This window comes from Nyctibius grandis, chromosome 14, assembly GCF_013368605.1.
Source record: "Nyctibius grandis isolate bNycGra1 chromosome 14, bNycGra1.pri, whole genome shotgun sequence".
Taxonomy (NCBI): domain Eukaryota; kingdom Metazoa; phylum Chordata; class Aves; order Nyctibiiformes; family Nyctibiidae; genus Nyctibius; species Nyctibius grandis.
In genome coordinates this window covers 561,176-585,533 of record NC_090671.1, presented here as the reverse complement: position 1 = coordinate 585,533, position 24,358 = coordinate 561,176, and the positions used below count along the sequence as shown (strand labels likewise).

General features: G+C 53.4%; 1 protein-coding gene across 1 annotated transcript in view; it reads right to left on the bottom strand.

The window, feature by feature from the left end:
• Positions 1 to 24,358, bottom strand: part of OSBP2 (oxysterol binding protein 2) — a 142,959-nt gene that overhangs the window by 102,171 nt on the left and 16,430 nt on the right. Inside the window, 1 exon segment of the mRNA XM_068412791.1 lies at positions 4,217 to 4,425. Coding sequence (XP_068268892.1) covers positions 4,217 to 4,425 — 209 coding nt within the window.

Below are 24,358 nucleotides of genomic sequence, written 5' to 3'. Positions count from 1 at the left end.
ACGTCCCAGCTCACGGCTCGTTACCAGAATAGTCCCGGCTATGCAGCGGGTGGAGAGGAAACCAGAGCTCCTTCGGTTACACACAGAGGGAACAGCAAAGTCTCCCATCTCAGGCAGTTTGGGTATAAGTTTTGCTATTTCTTAAAAATAGAAATGAAAATCAGTCCTGTGAAAACGGCATCTCTCAGCGCATGGCTCGGGCCACCCAGCAGTCAGGTTAAAAATGCTTTCGTGTCTATTTCAAGGGAACTACTGGGGGAAAAGACTCTTTTCATCCACCCCAAAATAGTCTCCCAATAGTCAAGACAATTGCAGAGCTGACCTGATTTGCCAGTGCGGGATCACTGATTCCTGCAGAAACACAAATGAAGGGAGAACCCCAGCTCACACTCGAGCACGTTTTATTTTCAGCAGCGACTCGTGTGCAGCTCATCTTTAAAACATTTCCAAAAACAGGTCAAGCTGCTTTTTTAAAAAAAAAAAAAAATAATTAATTCCACACTAACACATTGCCCCTTCTGGGATACAAGGAGAGAAGGACTTCAAAGGACCTCAGAGCACCAGGAAGCAAGGACACCCCCTTCCCTCTCCTGGGTGCTCCTCGCCTGCTGAAAACCGTACAGAGCCAAAGAGCTGCTCCGCACACGAGACTGCCCCGGCACTCACCACGGAGACACCTCAGAAGCAGCTGACTGAACTCAACCATCTCCTCCCAGAGTCCCCCACGCTGGGGAACGCCGAGGACGGGCTCCTGCCGCATCCCCCCGCAGCAGGCAGGGCAGGAGGCAGCGCCTGTGAACGGAGACGGCCCTAAGGAAGCTCCTCGTGTCCTTCCCCAGGAGGGCAGGCAGCACTAGACACAAACCTGCTTCTCCGTCCTCATCCGCCCGCTGCGATGCTCGTTCTTTACCTTAATTAAAACATCTCTAATTGTGTCAAAACAACATCAGTCAGGTGAACATTAAAGTATTTCAGTGATGTCCTCCGCTCTACCTGCACAGCACAAGGATTCAGCACCCATTTACAGAGCATCTTATCCCCTCGGTCCACACCAGAAAAGCCTGGGAAAACAAGAGTTAGTTTTGGTTTTTATCTCGCACCAGCCCCCTGGCCTGGATCACAGCACTGCCCCGCAAAGAGCGGAGTCAGCACGACTGCAAGGCAGCGCAGGAACAAGCATCTGCCCCCAAAATCAGCGCTGCTGCCACACTGTCCTTACCCTGAAAGTACGGCCGGAGCTCTCTGGAGTCAGGACGTCAGCATGTCCAGAGCCTTAGCGCAGGAAGCCTCTGCGTTTGCTATTTTTATGTAAAGACACAAACCAAAATACTCCAGAGGCAGCATTGCTGACCTTCTCCTGCAGCCCCAGGCTGGGTGGGAGCTCAGCAGCCGGCTGCCCGCGCCGCTCCACGCCTGCCCTCGCATCGCCCACGGCCCGACATTCACAGATCCCAGAGTGGTTGGGGCTGGAAGGGGCCACTGGAGATCATCCAGCCCAACCCCTGCCAAAGCAGGGTCACCCAGAGCACGTCGCACAGGGTCGTGTCCAGGTGGGTTTGAATATCTCCAGAGAAGGAGACTCCCCCCCTCCCTGGGCAGCCTGTGCCAGGGCTCCGGCACCCTCACAGTCAAGAAGTTTTTCCTCATGTTCAGATGGAACTTCCCATGTTTCAGTTTGTGCCCGTTGCCCCTTGTCCTGTCACTGGGCACCACTGAGGAGAGTCTGGCCCCATCCCCTTGACACCCACCCCTGAGGTATCTGTGAGCATTGATAAGATCCCCCTCAGTCTGCTCTTCTCCAGCTGAACAGCCCCAGCTCCCTCAGCCTCTCCTCGCAGCAGAGATGCTCCAGCCCTCTGACCATCTCCGTACCCCTCCGCTGGACTCTCCCCAGCAGCTCCTTGTCTGTCTTGAACTGGGGCCCCAGAACTGCACACAGTTACTCCAGGTGTGGCCTCACTTGGGCAGTGTAGAGGGGGAGGAGAACCTCCCTCGACCTGCTGGCTACACTCTTCCTCACGCACCCCAGGACACCATTGGCCTTCCTGGCCCCAAGGGCACATTGTTGGCTCATGGGGAACTTGGTGTCCCCCAGAACTCCCAGGTCCTTCTCTGCAGAGCTGCTTTCCAGCAGGTCACCCCCAGCCTGTACCGGTGCATTTATGCCTCCTCAGGTGCAGGACCCTGTGCTTGCCTTGGTTGAACTTCATGAGGTTCCTCCCCACCCAGCTCTCCAGCCTGCCCAGGTCTCACTGAATGGCAGCACGGCCTGCTGGGGTATTGGCCGCTCCTCCCGAAGTGGTCACACCTCCCGTTCGGAAAGGTGAAGGTCAACGCACGCACCGACCTCTCCTGCATGCAAGATCCTTTTCCAAACAACTACCCAAAGGACTCCCTTCCCAGTGATGTTCCCAGGACCGACTGCCGTCACACCCAGCACACTACAGCCGTGACCCGGCACAATGTCATGCTCTGCCAGGCAAAACACACATGCCTAGAAACTTCCATCCTCTCCTCACTCTGCTCTGTTCTCCACCCACATTTACACATACTCCAGAGCTGCAGTACTAAGGGACAGAGGGTTCACAATCTTTTATGTAATGAAATCCGTAGGCGCTCGTGCCCCGAACACAGCGTACTTAAACGACCATCGGAAGCAGGTACGTGGCTCGCGTGCTACTCAGCTGCTGTGTGACCTTGCGGGATGGCTGATTATACAGAAGTCAGACCACGCTGGTCCAGGACTGGGGGTTTATTCTCCTGCAAGTCAAACCGGTGGCGCTCCGGCATTCTGCTGCTCTCTACAGAACACACCGGTAAGCACAGCTCCGCCTGCACAGTGACCGGCAGCCAGCACCCCAAACGGCCACCCCACTGATACAACAGATGAACACGTTAACACGCTGCCTTCCAAAAATGTGGTTACGCTGATTTTATGTCGCCTGTGTGTTTTCATAAGCCAGTGGCATTAGAAAGCAGCCTCCATGCACACAGCCCCGCCCAGACAGAGAGCTGCGCCCCGCAGCCACGGCACGCTGCGGTTTCGGTGGGCACGCAGCAGCGTTTCCCCTGGGGAAGGAGAGGGTTTTCTTGACGCGCCGCCCCAACCACAACCCTCCTCGGTGGCGAGGTGAAAGCCAAGCTTCACAAACACCCACGGAGGCGTATTCACTGCGGTCGACAGCACAAAGCAGCATCCACAGGCGTCCCAAAGCCCAAACGTGAACCAGGACAGCGAGATGCCACATCAGCACTGCCCCAAAGCGCCTTCACCCACCCCCTTTCTAAAATACTCAGGACAGTTTCTGAAGCTACACTTTCATTTTCATTAGCAGAGCGTTACAAAAGCAGGTGTTCCTACAGGTTTTTTCTCCTGTATAAGGTCTGGGTTCCAGCACTCAAGATCTGAGAGGGGTTTTGGTTTAGGCCAGAGGGGGTGGCCAGCTTTTTAATACACTCGCGGGTTTTGCATTCTGCAAATGAAGCCGTGCTTGTTTGTGCAAGAAAACCAAACGTTAATCCCAGAAGTCATGAACGCTGAAATATTTCGAAAATATTCTGCTTGTTAAGCACCTGACCCATCCGTTACACGACGGAGCAGCGCAAACGACACTCTTGGGAGGAGCTGCAGCGCAGGCACGGGGCTCTGACAGCTGTCCCAAATGTACAATAATAAATATCACACCACAGCGTAACGTGTGAGTAGGGGGGAGAAGGGGGAATATGCACGGAGGAGACAGCTCAACTAAAGGCATGTGCATCTATCAAGCTATTCTAAGCTGTTCTAACCACTCTGAACGATTCTAGCACTGCGTGGTGAATGGGTGATCCCCGGAGTGCCGCTCACCGTGGCACTTAGCGCCTCTTGACACATTCGCCATCCACACAGACCACCCTAAAGTCTCCAGGAGAAAGGCACAGACGTCCTGCCTTCCAGAAGAAGCATCGTTAGCTCATTTTAACTGGCTCTCTACAATTTACAGTCGTTACCAGGGGCTCTAAAGACCTGCTCAATGCTGCACGACCAGATGAGATGACGTCTGGTGCACACAGTATTGTTTAAAACCCTTTGTGTCTCTGTGATACCGTCAGCTATTTTTAATTGCTTATGAAACAGTATCTGCCAGGCTTTCTGCACAACTTAGCAAGCACAGGAGAGCTGGTTTACAAGGAGGTTTTTAAGAAGGATCCAGTTGCACGCTAAGACACACTCTACCTGACTGGTTGTTCCTCATGCGGATGGCTTTCGCTTTGGCCAGCTCCAGGGCCGTGACCCAGCGCTGCCTCTCCACTTCCGAGTTCGCCTTCAAGTGGTACGTCCTTCCCCCGTTGGAAAGCACGATGTTACAGGAGTCCTCCGTATCGATATGAGCCGTGGACAGGTTGATGGTCCCGCGACATGTGTGGGCCATTTCCGCCTGCGTCCTGCATGGGAACAGAGGGAAAAGGAAGCGTCAGTCCCCCTGCACCCAGCCTGACCCCAAAACACCTCCGACACACCCTCCCTTGCAGAAGAGACCCACGGAAACACCCCAAGCAGGCAGCAAGCACATGAAAGCCACCAAAGCCAGACAAGCTCCTCAAACAGAAAAACAAGGATGGGGTTGCAGCATTTGGATTGAGCTTGTTCCCTTGTACACACATCACCCCCAGCACTAACGCTGCTGGCTTCACATCCAGGAGGGTGTAGCGAGGTGGGGTCGGTCTCTTCTCCCAGGTAACAAGTGACAGGACGAGAGGAAACGGCCTCAAGTTGCACCAGGGGAGGTTTAGGTTGGAGATCAGGGACAATTTCTTCCCCCAAAGGGTTGTCAAGCACTGGCACAGGCTGCCCAGGGCAGTGGTGGAGTCCCCATCCCTGGAGGGATTTAAAAGCCGTGTAGATGTGGTGCTGAGGGACATGGTTAGTGGTGGCCTTGGCAGTGCTGGGTTAACGGTTGGACTCGATGATCTTAAAGGTCCTTTTCAACCCAAACGATTCCATGATTCTATCCTGCTGCACAGCTTTCTGGTTGCCCCAAAAGTACAATTACCAACCACACACCATGTGCATTGCTGCTTTTCTTCCCTCACTACTATCCCACGTCCAACATCCAGTATTTTGTGGCTCTTTATATCCTCCCCCTGTAACCCCTGTCTTTTGTCTGGGTGCAATAAGCTCTCGCACGCACAGATCTCTATTTGTAAGCAAAAAGGAAGCAGCACAATCCCTCTGTGCTGTTAAAACACTTTTACCAGTGGCAAAATTGCTGTGTACTTCACTCGACTCACCCAGCTGAGCAGGAGGCTGTCCTGGGGCTAATCGCCCACAGCACCATCCCTCCTTCCACCCAGGCTGGCCACACCAGGAGAACCCACCCTGCAGCAGCCTTAACCCACCACTGCTGGCAGCCGCAGCCCCGACTTCACGTACAAGCCCGTACAAGAGCGGAGCACATCCCTGCCCCACACCAAGTTCTGCTGGTCCCAGCCAGGGACAAGGCACAGCAGGTTGCTTCAAAACCCTGACCTCGCCAGCACCCACCATAGCTCCCGCTCTCTCTTCCATGAAAGAGCATTTCCACATCTCCACATGCTCGCAGCTCTCCATGGGCTTTTAGCTTTATCAAAGCTGAAATGATCACTGAGGTTTTTTTTTTTATTTATTAGTTTTCCTTTCTCCCCTCGCCAGCTCTTGCGGCTGCAGGAGAGTAGGTGGTCCCACGAGGCTGAAGCAGCAGCAGGTATCGCGCTGGCCCAGAGCTGCCTCCTTGCACACAGGGAGATCACAGAATCACAGAATCACAGAATGTTAGGGATTGGAAGGGACCTCGAAAGATCATCTAGTCCAATCCCCCTGCCGGGGCAGGATTGCCTAGACCATATCACACAGGAACGCGTCCAGGCGGGTTTTGAATGTCTCCAGAGAAGGAGACTCCACAGCCTCTCTGGGCAGCCTGTGCCAGTGTTCAGTCACCCTTACAGTAAAGAAGTTTTTCCTCAAATTTAAGTGGAACCTCCTGTGCTCCAGCTTGCACCCATTGCCCCTTGTCCTGTCAAGGGATGTCACTGAGAAGAGCCTGGCTCCATCCTCTTGACACTTGCCCTTTACATATTTATAAACATTAATGAGGTCACCCCTCAGTCTCCTCTTCTCTAAGCTAAAGAGACCCAGCTCCCTCAGCCTCTCCTCATAAGGGAGATGTTCCACTCCCTTAATCATCTTCGTGGCTCTGCGCTGGACTCTCTCTAGCAGTTCCCTGTCCTTCTTGAACTGAGGGGCCCAGAACTGGACACAATACTCCAGATGCGGCCTCACCAGGGCAGAGTAGAGGGGGAGGAGAACCTCTCGACCTGCTGACCACACCCCTTCTAATACACCCCAGGATGCCATTGGCCTTCTTGGCCACAAGGGCACACTGCTGGCTCATGCTCATCCTGCTGTCCACTAGGACCCCCAGGTCCCTTTCCCCTACGCTGGTCTCCAACAGCTCTGCCCCCAACTTGTACTGGTACATGGGGTTGTTCTTGCCCAGATGCAGGACTCTACACTTGCCCTTGTTATAGTCCATTAAATTTCTCCCCGCCCAACTCTCCAGCCTGTCCAGGTCCCTCTGGACGGCAGCACAGCCTGCTGGCGTGTCAGCCACTCCTCCCAGTTTGGTGTCATCAGTGAACTTGCTGACAGTGCACTCTATTCCCTCATCCAAGTCATTAATGAATATATTGAATAGAACTGGTCCCAGTACTGACCCCTGAGGGACTCCACTAGACACAGGCCTCCAACTGGACTCTGTCCTATTGACCACCACTCTCTGGCTTCTTTCCTTTAGCCAGATGCTTTGTCTTTGCAGAGCGTGTAAGCTGTGGAAGAGCCACACAGACACCGACAACCTCTTCTGAAGACATGACTTAACACAGTGTTTTCAGAAGCAACTAAAGTCACTTTTTTAAAAAAAAAAAAAGTCTCGATAACTAGGTTTTTAAAGGCACTTGGCCACAATATTAAAGACCAACATAGTCCTAAAACGGCCTCTACACCCACCACTGCGTTGCAGGCACCTAAAACAGCTCTACAAGCATTGAGCCAGCGACTCCTCAAGGATTCCCACCAGCTCAGACCAGCCAGCACAGGCACCGCCGGCAGCGGCACCGACACCGTACAAACCCCGCCAGCAGCCACCAGCCTCTCCGCCCCGCTCCCATCCCAGGGGCTGTGTGCTCTCCAGACAGGGAGACCGAGGCTGTAACGCCCATGTCCCTCCAGCCAGGAGGGGCTGAGCAGCACCTGGAAGCCAGGACCTTTGGACAGGAGGAAACCGGACTGTTTTCCTTGATCCTCATTTTATTTTCTCCATCTTTTGCCACCCATTTTTGCTTTGACCATCCCAGTTTGGCTGTGCCCCACATCCACACCTCAATCCTCATTTCTCACCCACCCTGACACCCTTCCCGCTACCCAGCACCCTCTTTCCCCCAGACCACACTGCCTATCCCTCCCCCGAAAGCAGGACTACAATAAGCTCATTTGGCATTAGACCACTTCTGGGTGCACAAACACTCCCTGTTCCCCCCCAGCACCCACAAACCACTTCCCACCTTGCATTTACACTGCGCAGGACGTGGGATCCTTCCCAGTTTTCTGTAGTAGGTAATACGGAGGGTCATTCCCTGTGCTGGAGGGCAGGAGGCTCTGCAGTGGGGTCTGGACAGGCTGGATCCATGGGCTGAGGCCACTGTGTGAGGTTCAACAAGGCCAAGTGTCGGGTCCTCCACTTGGGGCACAACAACCCCCCGCACCGCTACAGGCTGGGGGAAGAGTGGCTGGAAAGTGCCTGGTGGGAAAGGACCTGGGGGTGTTGGTCGATGGTGGCTGGATGTGAGCCAGCAGTGTGCCCAGGTGGCCAAGAAGGCCACCAGCATCCTGGCTGGTATGAGCACTAGTGTGGCCAGCAGGACTAGGGCAGGGATCGTCCCCCTGTACTGGGCACTGGTGAGGCTGCACCTCGAATCCTGGGTGCAGTTTTGGGCCCCTCAGGACAAGAAAGACCTTGAGGTGCTGGAGCGAGTCCAGAGAAGGGCAACGGAGCTGGTGAAGGGTCTGGAGCACAAGTGTGATGAGGAGCGGCTGAGGGACCTGGGGGGGTTTAGCCTGGAGAAAAGGAGGCTGAGGGGAGACCTTCTCGCTCTCTACAACTGCCTGAAAGGAGGGTGTAGCGAGGGGGGGTCGGTCTCTTCTCCCTGGAAACAAGTGACAGGATGAGAAGAACCGGCCTCAAGTTGCTCCAGGGGAGGTTTAGATTGGAGATCAGGGACAATTTCTTCCCCAAAAGGGTTGTCAAGCACTGGAACAGGCTGCCCAGGGCAGTGGTGGAGTCCCCATCCCTGGGGGGATTTAAAAGCCGTGTAGATGTGGTGCTGAGGGACATGGGTTAGTGGTGGCCTTGGCAGTGCTGGGTTAACGATTGGACTCGATGATCTTAAAAGGCCTTTCCAACCAAAACGATGCTGTGATTCTACTACCAACCTTGTTAAAGAGCTGACGTAGAACAGGTATCATTAACACTTAGAAAATTCAGTTCCTCCACATTTTCCTCCCTTCTGCCGCCAGCTCTCCCTTCCCATGGCACAGTTTAATCTTGCCCAGCCCATTCACCATATTCACCCATGTAAGCAGTCAAAGGTCCTAGGAGAGTTTCAAAGACCCTAAATCTCCCCAGCACCAGGTGACCAAGCCGGGGGGAAAGAGGTGGGAGCAGGACGATGCTATCAGAGGATAAATGAGCCTCGGGCACTTTTAAATGCCTCTTGTCCAAGTCATTTCCAGAGTCTTCTCTCAGAACCTTTCCATGACACTAAGACATGCTGGAATCGGGTAGATGTCAGACAATCATTGGAAGGATTTCGCTACTATTTCAGCAAAATGCATTACTACACAGTTGCTCATTGAGTTGCACAGTAGCAGGAGGAATCACAGTCATTTGTAGGGATTACCGGCTCCTTTCCTTCCCCCGGAGCCGAGCAGCACAGTCCTTACCCAGGAATGTCCCCCCAAGTCCATCACTCCTCAGTTCTTGCGGATGGACGCCTGTTTGAAACGCCCCAGGGTACAGAGGGAACCACCAGGCTCAGTGGCAGGACAGGCTCTGGCCTCTCACACCTCAGGCCAGTGAAGTAACTCGGAGCACAAGGTCTAGTGAAGAACTGGTGCTCCTCAAGCACCCGAGTGCTTTTTGAAGAGGTTCAACCTTGTTACTTGAAGTATTTTCCAAACAGTTCACAAGGGAAAACAACAGTTATCTCCACCTGGTTTTGAAGGCTTCAAGGCTCTTTGTTGCATGATAAAGCACCTAACACGGAGCAGAGCTCACCCAACATGCAGGAGGCTGCTTCGGGCTCCAGAAGCAGAAAACCACCCTTGCTCAGAGCCTTGAATCACCACTGACGTAGCTCTCCTTCAAATCCCACATCTCTCTCCCTTCCACTATTTTTCTCCACTTCTTGTTTCTTTACGCTACATGTCTTAACGCAGCTATTTGCTCCTAAAAATACGGCACCCCCAGACCCAGAAGGTGACAGCCCACCCTCCCCTGGACTTAAGGTGCCCCAGCTGGGCAGATGTCTTTGCCGATCCTCACATGGCAACGTCAACTCCCTCCCTCTGACCCCGATCCCCCTCTATACACAGAATCCTCCTCATCTTCATTAAGCTTCACATTTTATCAGGGCATTCCCAGTTACTCCTTTTTTCCCACCACTTACAGCCTCCCTCCATCCCAACAGCAGCCACCCATCACCGCGCTGCACAGCTCCTCCCAACTCTCGGGTCACTAATGACACTGAAGTCCAACAGTGATCACGGGCCACAGCTTTCCCAAAACTTTAAAATCAAGTCACATCTTTAAAGTCAGGAGCTGAACAAGTCATCAGCTGCTGTGGAAGCTTTCAGGCACACAACACCAGCTCAGCAAGTACAACACCATTCCCATGAGTTCCAGGAGCATCTCCCCTTAATTCCTGAAAGGCTCAAGGCAGTTTGCACGTTGGTTCCTTCTCCGTGGCCGCGGGCACGGCGATAGCCCCATCACATCACACGGGCAGGGAGATGGCGAATCTCTGATTATCAACATGGTTCATACACAGCACCTGTAAAAGCCACCACGTGCTGGTGATGGGCTTCCTAAACCTTCTGGCCCTGCTCCACGAGCTCATGCAGCGGGAGAGTGAAACCTCGGCTGCACTTCGCTCCCCAAGGAACACACCACAACACAGGGATCTCTAGGTCTCTTGAGGGAGGTTTTACAGGCACAGCCTAGAGTTGCCCTCAGAAAGTGTCAGCGATGGAGTTCACTACGGGAGGGAGATATGGCCCCTACCAGAGGAGAATGGGCATCAATCCAGACACCATCAACCTCATTGCTGGGGTTGCATGTTACACAGAAGGAATCCATTCTGCCTGAACGTGAACTTAGAGCGCGTCCTCAGCAAGTTTGCCGAGGACTCCGAGCTGTGCGGCACGGTGGCCATGCTGGAGGGAAGGGACGGCATCCAGAGGGACATGGACAGGCTGGAGAGATGGGCCTGTGAGAACTGCATGAAGTTCAACAAGGCCAAGTGCAAGGTCCTGCAGGTGGGTCGGGGCAAACCCAAGCACAAACACAGGCTGGGCAGAGAATAGAGTGAGAGCAGCCCTGAGGAGAAGGACTTGGGGGTGATGGGTGATGAGAAGCTCACCATGAGCCGGCAACGTGCGCTTGCAGCCCACAAAGCCAACGGTGTCCTGGGCTGCATCCCCAGCAGCGTGGCCAGCAGGGCGAGGGAGGGGATTCTGCCCCTCTGCTCCGCTCTCGGGAGACCCCCCCTGCAGTGCTGCGTCCAGCTCTGGGGGCACCAACAGAAGGAGGACACGGAGCTGTTGGAGCGAGTCCAGAGGAGGCCACGAAGACGCTCAGAGGGCTGGAGCCCCTCTGCTCTGGAGACAGACTGAGAGAGCTGGGGCTGTTCAGCCTGGAGAAGAGAAGGCTCCGGGGAGACCTTCTAGCACCTTCCAGTACCTGAAGGGGCTACAGGAAAGCTGGAGAGGGACTTTTTACAAGGGCATGGAGTGAGAGGACGAGGGGGAACGGTTTTAAACTGAAAGAGGGGAGACTGAGATGAGACCTGAGGAAGAAATTCTTTGCTGTGAGGGTGGTGAGACCCTGGCCCAGGTTGCCCAGAGAAGCTGTGGCTGCCCCTCCCTGGCAGTGTTCAAGGCCAGGCTGGATGGGGCTTGGAGCAACCTGGTCTGGTGGAAGGTGTCCCTGCCCATGGCAGGGGGGGTGGGACTAGATGGGCTTTAAGGTCCCTTCCAACCCAACCCAGCCTGTGATTCTATCCCAACAGCCCCAGCTATGGTACTCCGAGACTCCTCTCACCTGCTCAGCCCTGACATTGTTTTGCAGAACAGATTCAGCCTCAGGTCACATCCGAGCTCGATGTGCAGACACAGAGGCCATGCAGAAACAAAAGCCTCTTGGTACCTCCTGAGGACTCACGGTCTGTGTCTCGCAGCACCGCAGGTTAAGTTCAAACCCAGCGTGGTTACACTTGCTCGCAGGGGCAGGGTGAATTTGGCTCCAAATGAAATCAAGCACTGATTTTCATTTCCAAAGTCATCCTCCTCGTGACGCAGCATGTGCTGGCGTGTTCCCATGAGGGATCACTGCCCACCTGGAGCGAACTGCTAAAATGATTTTCTCTTCTACGCAAAACAAAGGTCTCCAAGGTGACTTCGCTAAATTAATTTAAGTCACATAAAACAGCCTCGCGCTCCCTCCCAAGAGAACTGTTTCGGTACGGGTGTCTGCTCCTTAAGGTACCTTCCCACGCCAATCTGCGCTGGAAATCAACTCCTCTCCATCAGCACCCTCGCACGAGGCAGGCACCTGACCCAGCCCTGAGCCAAGAAGCAGAAATCATCTCCCCTGTCCGCACGCAGGAGACAAAAGCCAGAGGTGCCCTTCGCAATCCGAGGTGCCCTTCGGGAGCGCTCGTGCTCAGATGGATCTGCTTGTTCATCGCCAGCAGCTCAACCATTGCATAACCCCATCTGGGCAGATTTTCGCATTCTCCACTCTCTGCAATAATCTGAGCGCGGCGCATATGGGAGAGCGCACGGGCAGGCGGCAAAAACGCTGCACGGAGGTTACACGTGGACACAGAGCACGGACCGTGGCTGCAGCTGCAGATCTGGGATGTTTGTGCTGCTCCCTCACAAAGCTCATCGATGGGATTTGCCTTCAGAGAGACGAGATTACAGCTGTGCACAGGAGAGATGGAAGACGACTGCCTCGCACGTAGCCCTTGCCGAGATAGGTGGGGAGAGGAGCCATGAAACACGAGGGGAAAAATACACGCTATCTGCAGGTGTTGGAAAGCAGGGAGAGCTGGAGTAAAGCGCCCGTCCAGCAAGGGGAAAGCTGACGGCCCAGGTGAATGAAACAGAATCACAGAATCGTTGTGGTTGGGAAGCACCTTTAAGATCATCGAGTCCAACCGTTAACCCAGCACTGCCAAGGCCACCACTAACCCATGGCCCTCAGCACCACATCTACAAGGCTTTTAAACCCCCCCAGGGATGGGGACTCCACCACTGCCCTGGGCAGTCTGTGCCAGTGCTTGACAACCCTTTGGGGGAAGAAATTGTCCCTGATCTCCAATCTAAACCTTCCCTGGTGCAACTTGAGGTTGTTTCCTCTCCTCCTGTCACTTGTTACCTGGAAGAAGAGACCAACCCCACCTCGCTACACCCTCCTTTCAGGCAGTTGTAGAGAGCGAGAAGGTCTCCCCTCAGCCTCCTTTTCTCCACACTAAACACCCCCAGGTCCCTCAGCCGCTCCTCATCACACTTGTGCTCCAGACCCTTCACCACCTTCGTTGCCCTTCTCTGGACTCGCTCCAGCACCTCAAGGTCTTTCTTGTCGTCAGGGGCCCAAGACTGCACCCAGGATTCGAGGTGCGGCCTCACCAGTGCCCAGTACATGGGGACGATCCCTGCCCTAGTCCTGCTGGCCACATTAGTGCTGATACAAGCCAGGATGCTGGTGGCCTTCTTGGCCACCTGGGCACACTGCTGGCTCATATCCAGCCACCCATCGACCAACACCCCCAGGTCCTTTCCCACCAGGCACTTTCCAGACACTCTCCCCCCAGCCTGTAGCGGTGCGGGGGGTTGTTGCGCCCCAAGTGCAGGACCCAACACTTGGCCTTGTTGAACCTCACACAGTGGCCTCGGCCCATGGATCCAAAACCCCTTCCTTCCCAGAGCACACAGCGAGATCCTCAAAGCACCGGGGCAAACTCCATGCAAGCCTCAGCTGTTAACCGAGGCGCAGGCTGCGTTGCCTGGCCAGGGGCTGCACAGCTCAGCACGTGGCTCCAGAGAAAAATGGCCACGAACTATGGAGCCGATGTCACAGCTTATTCCCAAAGTCACTCTTGTGGCAAGAACGGGGCCGCTCACGGATGCATTAGGATCATCAGAAAGGAGATTTTTTTACTCTAAAAGCACAAATAGAGTTTATTGTGATGCCAGCAGGTCCCTGTTTCAGCTGTCAAACCTCCTCTGGATGCACGGGTCCCAAGTCCCGCACAGATTTTGTCAAAGCTATCAGAAGCTGCTGCTCTGAATCCAGCCATAGTCGCTTTTTATGTTTCGACAGCATGTAGGACACGGTAACAGAAATTTCAGACTGGCACCATCACTCAGGCACCCTCCCCACATGTACAGCAAAGCTCCTCTATCACAGCAATCTGCAGAATGCTGGATTTTGCAAAAAAACCTTCAAAGATCTTGTTAAAATATTATTTGCAGCATTTCTCTTTTTTTCTTTCTTTTTTGGACTGGAAAAGCTGCTTTGGCTACTTTAATAGCACCAATCTAAACAGAGCTTGACAAGACAACTTATCAGCATCAGTTACTTAAAAAGACCTTCAGTACTGAACTCCCAGAGAGTCTAAATTTTAGCAACTCACATCCTGCAGCCTGACAGATCAGCTACGTGCCATAGTGAAAGAAAAGAACAGCAAATCTCGATTTAAAGACCAGCTCCAGCTCGGAAGGAGCACTTGAGCTACAGGAGGCTGCTCAGGATGACAGCACCACGCACGAGAAAGATGCTCCCACTTTTCAACAACTGCATGAAATCTTACTGTGTATAAAACAAGGGAGTCCCTTTGTAAGAGCTCAGGACACAGATTTATCAACAGAGCAAAGAGAAGGTGAAAAAGTAAATAATAAAACCTTTTTCATCTGCCAGCTCCACAGCTTTGGTTTCGGCGATATCACAACAGCCAAAGATTTGGTTTCAGGCGCTGGTAAGATGTCGCTCGTCCGGATTTTGTAACAAGAACTGTGCAGCTCTGCTGGGCGTTAATAGGACGCAGCAAGTGATAACCAGCCCCGGCTCACACTCTGCTCCCAGGCACCGCTCACGTAAAGCAAGTGGTGGATGCTTGTGGAATCCCTCTGCTAAGATCTCCTTTCCACCAGCAAGGCTGAACACCATTTCTTGGGCAGCCTCGTCTCTCTCAAAACTTGACTACTCCTTTTTCTCACAGCTCCGAGGGGATCAGGCGAAGAACCCCAGCAGGGAGCCACAACTTTCCAGGCAGCCAGTGATACTTCATTACAGCTTGAGCACCGACAAGGAGGTGGGGGAGAGCACAGCAGCCAACTTTGAGACCAGAGCACACATCTGCAACCCTGGAAGCTCAAGAGCTACTTCAGTTCAACTGTGCAGAGTGGGTACGACACGTGCAGGGACACTACAGAATCACAGGCCGGTTTGGGTGGGAAGGGACCTTAAAGCCCATCCAGTTCCAACCCCCTGCCATGGGCAGGGACACCTTCCACCAGACCAGGTTGCTCCAAGCCCCATCCAGCCTGGCCTTGAACACTGCCAGGGAGGGGGCAGCCACAGCTTCTCTGGGCAACCTGGGCCAGGGTCTCACCACCCTCACAGCAAAGAATTTCTTCCTCAGGTCTCATCTCAATCTCCCCTCTTTCAGTTTAAAACCGTTACCCTCATCCATCACTCCATGCCCTTGTAAAAAGCCCCTCTCCAGCTTTCCTGTAGCCCCTTCAGGTACTGGAAGGTGCTAGAAGGTCTCCCCGGAGCCTTCTCTTCTCCAGGCTGAACAGCCCCAGCTCTCTCAGCCTGTCTCCACAGCAGAGGGGCTCCAGCCCTCTGAGCATCTCCGTGGCCTCCTCTGGACTCGCTCCAACAGCTCCGTGTCCTTCTTGTGTTGGGGCCCCAGAGCTGGACGCAGCACTGCAGGGGGGTCTCCCGAGAGCGGAGCAGAGGGGCAGGATCCCCTCCCTCGCCCTGCTGGCCATTGTTATGTTACAACCTGCCCAGGAGCACCCAGCTTCCCAAGGGTGCTACGAACACTCAGGCTAGCGAGCGCTCAGCTCTCCAAACCAGCTTATCCACAAAAAGGTCAGCAAGATGCTACACAACCGCTGACGTGAGGCTTCTCTCCTAAGCTGGGAGGGCCAATACTGCCTGTTCGTGGGTTCCCAGCACCACTCCGCATCGCCAGGCACCTTCACAGAGAAGTCCACATGCAATTTAAGTTATACCCAGAAAAATGACCTCATGAAACACACTTGCTCTTTCTTCCTAGAGATCTCATAGAATTATAGGACGGTTCGGGTTGGAAGGGACCTGTAAAGGCCATCTAGTCCAACTTCCCTGCAGCGAGCAGGACATCTTCCTCCTATAATCTCAGAATCATTTGCTTGCTATAAGCCTCAGTAACCAGCACACCTGATTCTAGATCGTAAATAATTTCCATCTTACCACTCTTACGGCCGTTCTGCTTTCTGGTGTAAATGTAGGTCACTGCAGGGCTCAAACTTGTCCCCGTGCTGACGGCCACAGCCACCTCCCCATGACATTTAAAGACTCCCACGTTCTTGTCTTTCCTATTCCGTGTATCCCTCACTGCAGTTACATCACAAGTAAAATTTGGGCGTTACATTAGAGGCTGCATCTGAACCTCCAAGTCTCCAACCACAGACTTAAGAGAATCAAGAGAACCCACCCCCGGTGTAAGCGAGGATGCTAAAGCCAGCGCGGCTCACGAGCAGCCGCCTGAGTCATTCCTCCCTCGGGAAAGCAGCACCGAGCGTTTAAACAGAGATCTGCTGTGAGCCACAGCCCTGGCAACAGGCAAACGGCATCAGCAGACACACCAGACCGTGTGCCAGGTTATCCCTCCGCTGCTTGGGCACTGTTTACCAACCGGGAAATATTTTCTAATTTAAACAGCATTTACAGGAAAATCTGCTGTCACTGTGCAATCTGCTCAGGGGTTTTTTCCCCTCCCCTCAAACTACTTGCCCTGTAACAGCTCACAACGTGCAGGTGAAGTTTTGGAAGGAAATTTTACTGCCCACCTTTGAGTTTTGAGTGTAGGTCCAGAAACAGCCTCCCCAGCACCGCCGGCGTCACCGTGCCAGCCGGTTCCTGCAGCTCACACATTTCAGCTGGGGTGATTAACACAGCGCAGGGACGGGACTGAGCAGTTCACTGCCCTCGGGGATGCTCCTGGCTTGTCCTCCATTATGAAGGACACGGGGAATATAAGAAACATGAAGAGTTTGAAAAGGAAAAGCCACAGCCTGCCAAGGAAGAGAGCGAAATTAGTTGTGGTTTGGGGTTTTTTTGAGTCTCTGGATGTACGGAACAGAGACCTTACAGCAACATTGTCACTACGCACATGGCATGAAGCTGGGCACAAATCCTAGGCCCATTTCTGGAGCTGGCAAACAGTTACCTCGAGGGGCTTCCCCGGTGAGTTCCACCACCAAACTGTATTCGAAGAGCCAGGAGCTCAGAAACACTTTCTGGCTGTCATATCTGAACCAAATTACAAATCCAGGCTTCTGCGTTGGCGCTGCAGATCACACCCAAAAAGCAATGCAACACAGCCAGGAGTAAACACCGCACCCTTGCAGCACAAACCCAACACGGCAGGGCAGCCCCCGACACACCAGGAGATCTGGAAGGGGTGGCATTGCTAAACATGTCGGTGTGGAGATGCCAGTATGCTCCTGGTGTCAAAGCAGCTCCAGGACCCAAATCACAGCTCCCAACCCGAGAACTGAAAGGTGCTGTAGCAAGTGCTGTCAACCACCCCCGAACACCTCCATCCTGGCTGCCCTGGCCACCCTACCAAACCCAGCCAGCCCAGCACCACCTCACAGCTCAGCGATCACACACCACCGAGTAAACACCACCGGGCTCCGCAGCCACTCCCCGGTTTTCTCTGTCTACACCCAGCGTCGCAGATGGGCTGCAGAGCAACATATCCAGGAGGCACTTCCCCAGTTAGGGAGAGGGAGTCCTGCTCCTGCGTCTGCTCGGGGCTCCCCGACAGCCTGTTCCCTCCCGCGGGGGAAAGGTCAGTCCCCAGCACGGGCGAGTGGGGAGCGGTGGCTCAGCACGACCCGGTCCCAGGGAGAGCGGAGGGTTTCTCTGCGGAGGGCTGTGCAGGAGCATCACCCCCTGCGAAGCACAGCGGGCCACGACACAGATCGCTGCACTCCTGCCTTGCATCAGCCATAGATACAAGGGTGAAACAGGGCGGGTGTTGTTGTAACTACCAGAAAAAACACACAAATGCACGCTGAAACTCATTTAAACGTGGGCGTTTTTCTGACAGAGGAGTGGTACATCACCAGAAACACGCAGGAAACCCACCTACAAACGGCTGCAGAGCACCCCCCCGGCTCAGCCCGCTAATTGCTACTATTTCTACCAATATTTCAGAACAACGCAGGTGATTAATACAGAAATCACACAGACCTCTCCCGCTCCTGCTGCTATAATAACAAGATTATTTAATTTCCATTAACCCTGCACACAACACAGGGACCGTTCCCTGGTGGCGAAATTGTAGATGTTCGACCCCTCTTACCACTCTACACCTGATTACACGGGGACCAGTCTCATCTCTGCCTTTGCTTTCTCTGCTATATGGCAACTGGAAACGTTCAGAAGTTCAGACAAAACCCACTTTTTTAACTCCTGTCCCCCTGCAAGAGAAAGAAACTGCAAAGCCTCGCAGATGACAGCCTCAGAATCACACAGAATCACAGAATCAGTGAGGTTGGAAGAGCCCTCGGGGATCATCGAGTCCAACCATTGCCCTGACACCACCATGGCAACTAGACCAGGGCACTAAGTGCCATGTCCAGTCTTGTCTTAAACCCCTCCAGAGATGGTGACTCCACCACCTCCCTGGGCAGCCCCTTCCAATGGCTAATGACCCTTGCTGAGAAGAAATGCTTCCTAATGTCCAACCTGAACCTCCCTTGGCAAAGCTTGAGGCTGTGTCCTCTTGTCCTATCGCTGGTTGCCTGGGAGAAGAGGCCGACTCCCACTTCACTACAACCTCCCTTCAGGTAGTTGTAGGCTGCACTAAGGTCACCTCGGAGCCTCCTCTTCTCCAGGCTAAACACCCCCAGCTCCCTCAGCCGTTCCTCGGAGGTCAGACCCTCCAGACCCTTCACCAGCTTGGTCGCCCTCCTCTGCACTCGCTCCAACACCTCAACATCTCTCTTGCAGTGCGGGGCCCAGAACTGGACACAGGATTCAAGGTGCGGCCTCACCAGTGCCGAGTACAGAGGGACGATCACTTCCCCAGACCGGCTGGCTACACTAGTCCTGATAGAGGCCAGGATGCCATTGGCCTTCTTGGCCACCTGGGCACACTGCTGGCCCATGTTTAGCCTCGCTGCTTCTTACACCACCGACATCTCAAGACCTATTTTTCCTACTGTATCTTTCACAGATTAAGTTGAAACCAGTTTATGCATTTCATTTTCCCATCACACTGGAATAGATCATATCATTAACTAAGTTAAGGGCTCTGCAGCCATATTTACACCGGCTGCATAACCGGGAGATGCCCTTTAGAGTAAGCTGCAGAGAGCGCCGCAGGCAGAGGCCAGGACAGAAATCAAGGACAAGGAAACACAATAAGCAGAACTGGGCAATGCGATAGGTGGGGACAGAAAAGAGGAGATACCGAATGGATTTACACTCTGCCTGGCCCACAATAACAGCACTGCATTGAAATACTTTCAGCACACCTTTTTTTTTTTAAGATGATGCAGAAGCACCACCACGGCCCACAAGGGTAATCAGGCTGATCCTCCTCTTAATTAACTAAGGATGGAAATTTCTGCCAGGGGATTTTGTTTCATTACCAGGCGTGGGGGGCAGCACACAAGACCACGCAGCCACCAGCCCCCGTGGCGCAGGGAAGGCCGTTGGTGCCCGTCTGCTGAGCGGTGAGGCTCGCCCGTCCCACGGGACGCTGCTCACCGTTCCACAAAGCACAAACCAGCTCTGGACGACGCACGAGGATTTCCGTGCAGAATTCACAGTCTAACAAGACGATCTGGGTTAGGTCGAGCTCTCCGATCCCTTGGGGATACCGGAGCACGGCCAGCACCCGCCGGCGCTTTCACAGGGCGCAGGGACAGCAGCCGCGCTCCCCGTCTCGCCCGGCCAACAAAGGGCTGTCGAGCCACCACCGCCTCCCCGGCATGGCCCGCGCCGGCCAGCGGCTCCCTCCCCACCTCGGCACCGGCTTCCAGCCCCACGTTGTGCTGCTTCGGGGTCCTCTGAGCCTGAGTGGTTCATCCACGCTGCAGTTCGGTGCTCCATTTCACAGCCACCGTCATCCCATCCTCGATACAGCAACATCTGAAATGTTTCATGCAGAGCAGCCCCACAGCTGCGTTACAGAAAGCCACATTTCCCAATAACTGCACATCCTTTGCTCAGACTAATTGGGGGTACAAAGCCAGTGAAATCTCTGCGTTCACTTTTACGCATGAGACATTCCAAAAAGCACTTTAAAACTGGTTTTATTTTGAGGCCAGAAGCTCACACGCCTGAAGTTAGGGGATGTAGGTGTGGACACCAAACCTCTTGGGGTTATTACTCTCCCTTGGTTCAAGGAAGAAAGATTTTTTACGATAACTCAGTTCCAGAACAGAAACACCCCAGAGGAAGCAGGCGCGTGGCTCGGGAGGCACCTCCCCAGCTCGCAGTAAGCACTGTTCCCATCACGAGCTGGTTCAGCACGGCTCTCACAAACCACAAGCTCCCCGTGACAAACAGCTCCGATTTTTTTTTCCTTCCTCTTTTTCCCTTCACCAACCCTCCCCAATCACAAACAAAACACAAATAAGCACATGGCAAGTGTTGTACTGAGACTTTTGCAAAAAGATACAATTGATTTCTATTTACAGGATGATTAATCTGCGACTGGCTGCAGTCGGGATGGGCACAGATTAGTAACGATCAGATTTAAGGGAAAAAGCCTCCAATCCAGGCTGCAATCCTCGCCGGCCACAGGGGTGCCCACAGCTCGGGCACCCACTGCCTCTGCTGACCACGGGATAATTCCCTCCCCCATCCAGCAGCTTCCCAAGCCAGCTTCTGGTACAAGCCGCGACCTGCATGTGAGACCCAACGCCGACAAGCCTCAGCCGGCACTGCACATTGTCACCGAGCACGGACTGCAGAGTGACACTGCTGTGAACCTCTCCTGGGAACAGACGGATGCAGTCAGAGAAGCAACACAGGCTGGGTGGGGAATGGGTTGAGAGCAGCCCTGAGGAGAAGGACTTGGGGGTGATGGGTGATGAGAAGCTCAACATGAGCCAGCAACGTGTGCTGGCAGCCCAGAAAGCCAACGGTGTCCTGGGCTGCATCCCCAGCAGCGTGGCCAGCAGGGCGAGGGAGGGGATTCTGCCCCTCTGCTCCGCTCTCGGGAGACCCCCCCTGCAGTGCTGCGTCCAGCTCTGGGGCCCCAACACAAGAAGGACACGGAGCTGTTGGAGCGAGTCCAGAGGAGGACACGGAGATGCTCAGAGGGCTGGAGCCCCTCTGCTCTGGAGACAGGCTGAGAGAGCTGGGGCTGTTCAGCCTGGAGAAGAGAAGGCTCCAGGGAGACCTTCTAGCACCTTCCAGCACCTGAAGAGGCTAGAGGAAAGCTGGAGAGGGGCTTTTTACAAGGGCATGGAGTGACAGGACGAGGGGAACGGTTTTAATCTGAAAGAGGGGAGATTGAGATGAGATCTGAGGAAGAAATTCTTTGCTGTGAGGGTGGTGAGAGCCTGGCCCAGGCTGCCCAGAGCAGCTGTGGCTGCCCCTCCCTGGCAGTGTTCAAGGCCAGGTTGGATGGGGCTTGGAGCAACCTGGTCTGGTGGAAGGTGTCCCTGCCCGTGGCAGGGGGTTGGAGCTGGATGGGCTTTAAGGTCCCTTCCAACCCAAACCAGTCTGTGATTCAATCCAGATTTCACACTTTCTCCAGTGTTTTGCCACTTTAGTTCAGCTGCAAAACCTTCCCCAGCGCAGGGGAAGCCTTTGCAAGAAACAACCTGGAAGCCACTTCTGCTTCGCTTTATTTACAAAAAAAGCTTGTCTCTCCAATGCTTCACAAAGAGAAAAAGAAAAAACTACAAGGGAGCTCGGGGAAGGCAATTTGTCAGAAAGACGTTCTCACCCACCCCGCTGCAGCGTAGGACGAGGCACCGCGCTCATCCCTGACCCTGTGTGCTGTAAAGCTCTAATGCAAAAATCTCACGAGCATGTTTTGTGTACGTCAGCACTTTCAGGACAGAGGCAACGTGGATGTAACAGTGAGTCTCTGCAACAGATTTAACAGATGATCAGTCAAGAAAACCGACAACACTGCCAAGCTGAAACGTCCCTGAAAACACCCAGGCCTCCCCCCTGCTGCTTTTCTTAAATCAAAGGGCAGCAGACCTCTGGCTAACAGCCAAACAAGGCAGCTAGCCCCGTTTGGCTTGTCAACAGGCCATCTTCTCCAAATATATAATATAGCCATGCAGGGCACCCAAGTCAGGGCCTCTTGTTGCCTGAGAAGACACTGTGTAAAGCCTGTATAAACGCACACAGATTTATAAGTGCTTTTATTGCTAACATCAGAACCACACCAAAACGCGCAGACGTGCCCCAGTTCCCTTCCCCTCCTTCCCCAAAGAGGAGCTGTTCTGCTCCTACAGGGCTCCCACCACCAAGACTTCCACCCCAAACAAAAGGATACTCTAAAAGCAACCTGTTCAGATGCAAATTACTCAGGATCATTAGCTTTTATTACACATGAGCCGCCCATGTGCACAGTACAGGTTTTCTGCCAGCAAACCTCAGCAGTGGTCAGCAGGAAAAAAACCCAAACAACTGTAAGCCACCACACGGAGATGAGCAAGTGCAATATATGGCCTGGCGAAGGGACTTCGTGGTAGGTTTTTTATTAAAAAAAAAAAAAAGAAAAAGAAAACGAATTAGAAAAAAATCAGTTACCAGTAAGCTTCCCCACTCCTCCCACCACGTCGTGCTATCTCCTCTCCACCTCTGGAGAGGCTGGTGGTGGCCCCAGCTGATAAGGGTATCAGCCCTGTAAACACAGGCACCCAGAAAGAGCTCTTCGAGCCGCTGGTTTGGGTGAGAGGCTTCACCTGCTCCCCAGGGTGAAGCATCACCTTGTGCCACGGGGCAGCAGCTCTCCACGCTGGCGTGACGCTGTATAACCACAGCTTTGCTCCGACATAACACTTCCCTCCAGCCTCCCAAAGAGGGCTTTCTCTCCTCGCCTTCCAACAGGAGCAGAAATAAAGGAACTCGGCGTGGGGAAAGCAAAGCAAAGCATATCTGGTTGGGAAAACATCCTAGTACTTGGCCAGAAGGAAACCCCCTAAGAGCGTACCAGAGCACTAAGTGTCCCTTTCGTGGCAGTCAGCCCGCAGCTGACACAGCAGATGTGACACACAGTTGTCCACCTCAGCCAAGAAACCCAAAACACAAGCTCAGCAGCTTTAGCAAAGCCGTGGCTGTACGGCCGGGCAGAGGGAAGGCTGCAGCGAGCTGGGCTCTGCATACGGAGCTGCATCTCCTGCGACGATGCTGCTGATGACCACAACACCCTTAGGCACAACAAAAGCTTCTGGGGAAACAGAGAGCGCTGCCTTTAGCACCACGCACACCCGTGTCACCCTCGGCGCTCCCTCACCTGCATTTTGAGCGCACTGCATTTCCTCCTGTTCATAGGCTCTTCTCCCACTAGTTGCCTGGATGTAGTTCCCAAAGACCAAACCTCAGGGTATGTTCTGGTAACTACAAACAGGTACAATAAAGTGGCAAATCACAGACTGGTTTGGGTTGAAGGGACCTTAAAGCCCATCTAGTTCCAACCCCCCTGCCGCGGGCAGGGACACCTTCCACCAGACCAGGTTGCTCCAAGCCCCATCCAACCTGCCCTTGAACACTGCCAGGGAGGGGGCAGCCACAAATCGCAACCACCAGACAGAGCCCGGAGCTTGCAGCCCCGCAGGGATGCTGGCAGCTTCGCACGAGGCAGGCACACGCTGAGCATCTCAGAGAACCCTGTCAGAAACCCTGTTCGCCTCTTCTAAAAATGCCAGAGGAAGCACCCCATGTACTGTTTTCATTACTTTCCAAGCAAAAATGCTAAAGATCCAGAGGGGAAAACACCCACCAAGATTTGTGGGCAGTATTGCTGCCAAGTTTATTGCATCAATTAAAAGTTTATGGAAGGTTGGTCCAAATCCCATGATCTCCACGGAAGTTAGTATAAACCAAGACCTGGGCGATGCATGACTTACATGCTTGGTGGCTCATTTTGAAGGAAGAACGAACAACAGAAGACCATACACAAGGTTCATTTGACAAATGCTCTTACTGTACAGGAACACTGAAATAAATGCAATACTGCAGGTAAGAGCCTCAAGAAGTTATTTTCCTTGTTACAACCTCTGCTTTTAAGTTTCTCCTGGTCCTTCAGCGCTTGGGAACTGTATTAAATGATCAGAATAAAGACCAGCCATAATCATCTCATGTTTATATTTTCTCACCACCATGTCCAAGAACACAAGAGCCCACAGGGCACAGCACAGCCAACATCAAGACCCAGTTTTTATCCCTATACCACAAATGTGCTTTCATACTTTGGATACTCAGGTTGGTAAAGATGTCCTGGTTTTTCAGACTATAGAGTTTTGGGGAGTATTTGCTTTAAGCACAAGCCTTACCCAGTCTTTCTGAGATCAAGTGTGGACAGAAGAGCTTGCTTCGAAGAATTTTTGCATGGCTGCAAGCATCTCTCTTTATGCAAGTTACCATCAACATCAATGTTTTGAGAACCAAATAAATTTTCCTCAGAGATGCTGCATGAATTATGGCCTGTGACCTCCAACATCCCAACTTTTTGCCAACTTTCAAACAACGCTAAAATTATAGCGCAGAATTTCCTTCTGTATGAAATATTTCTTATG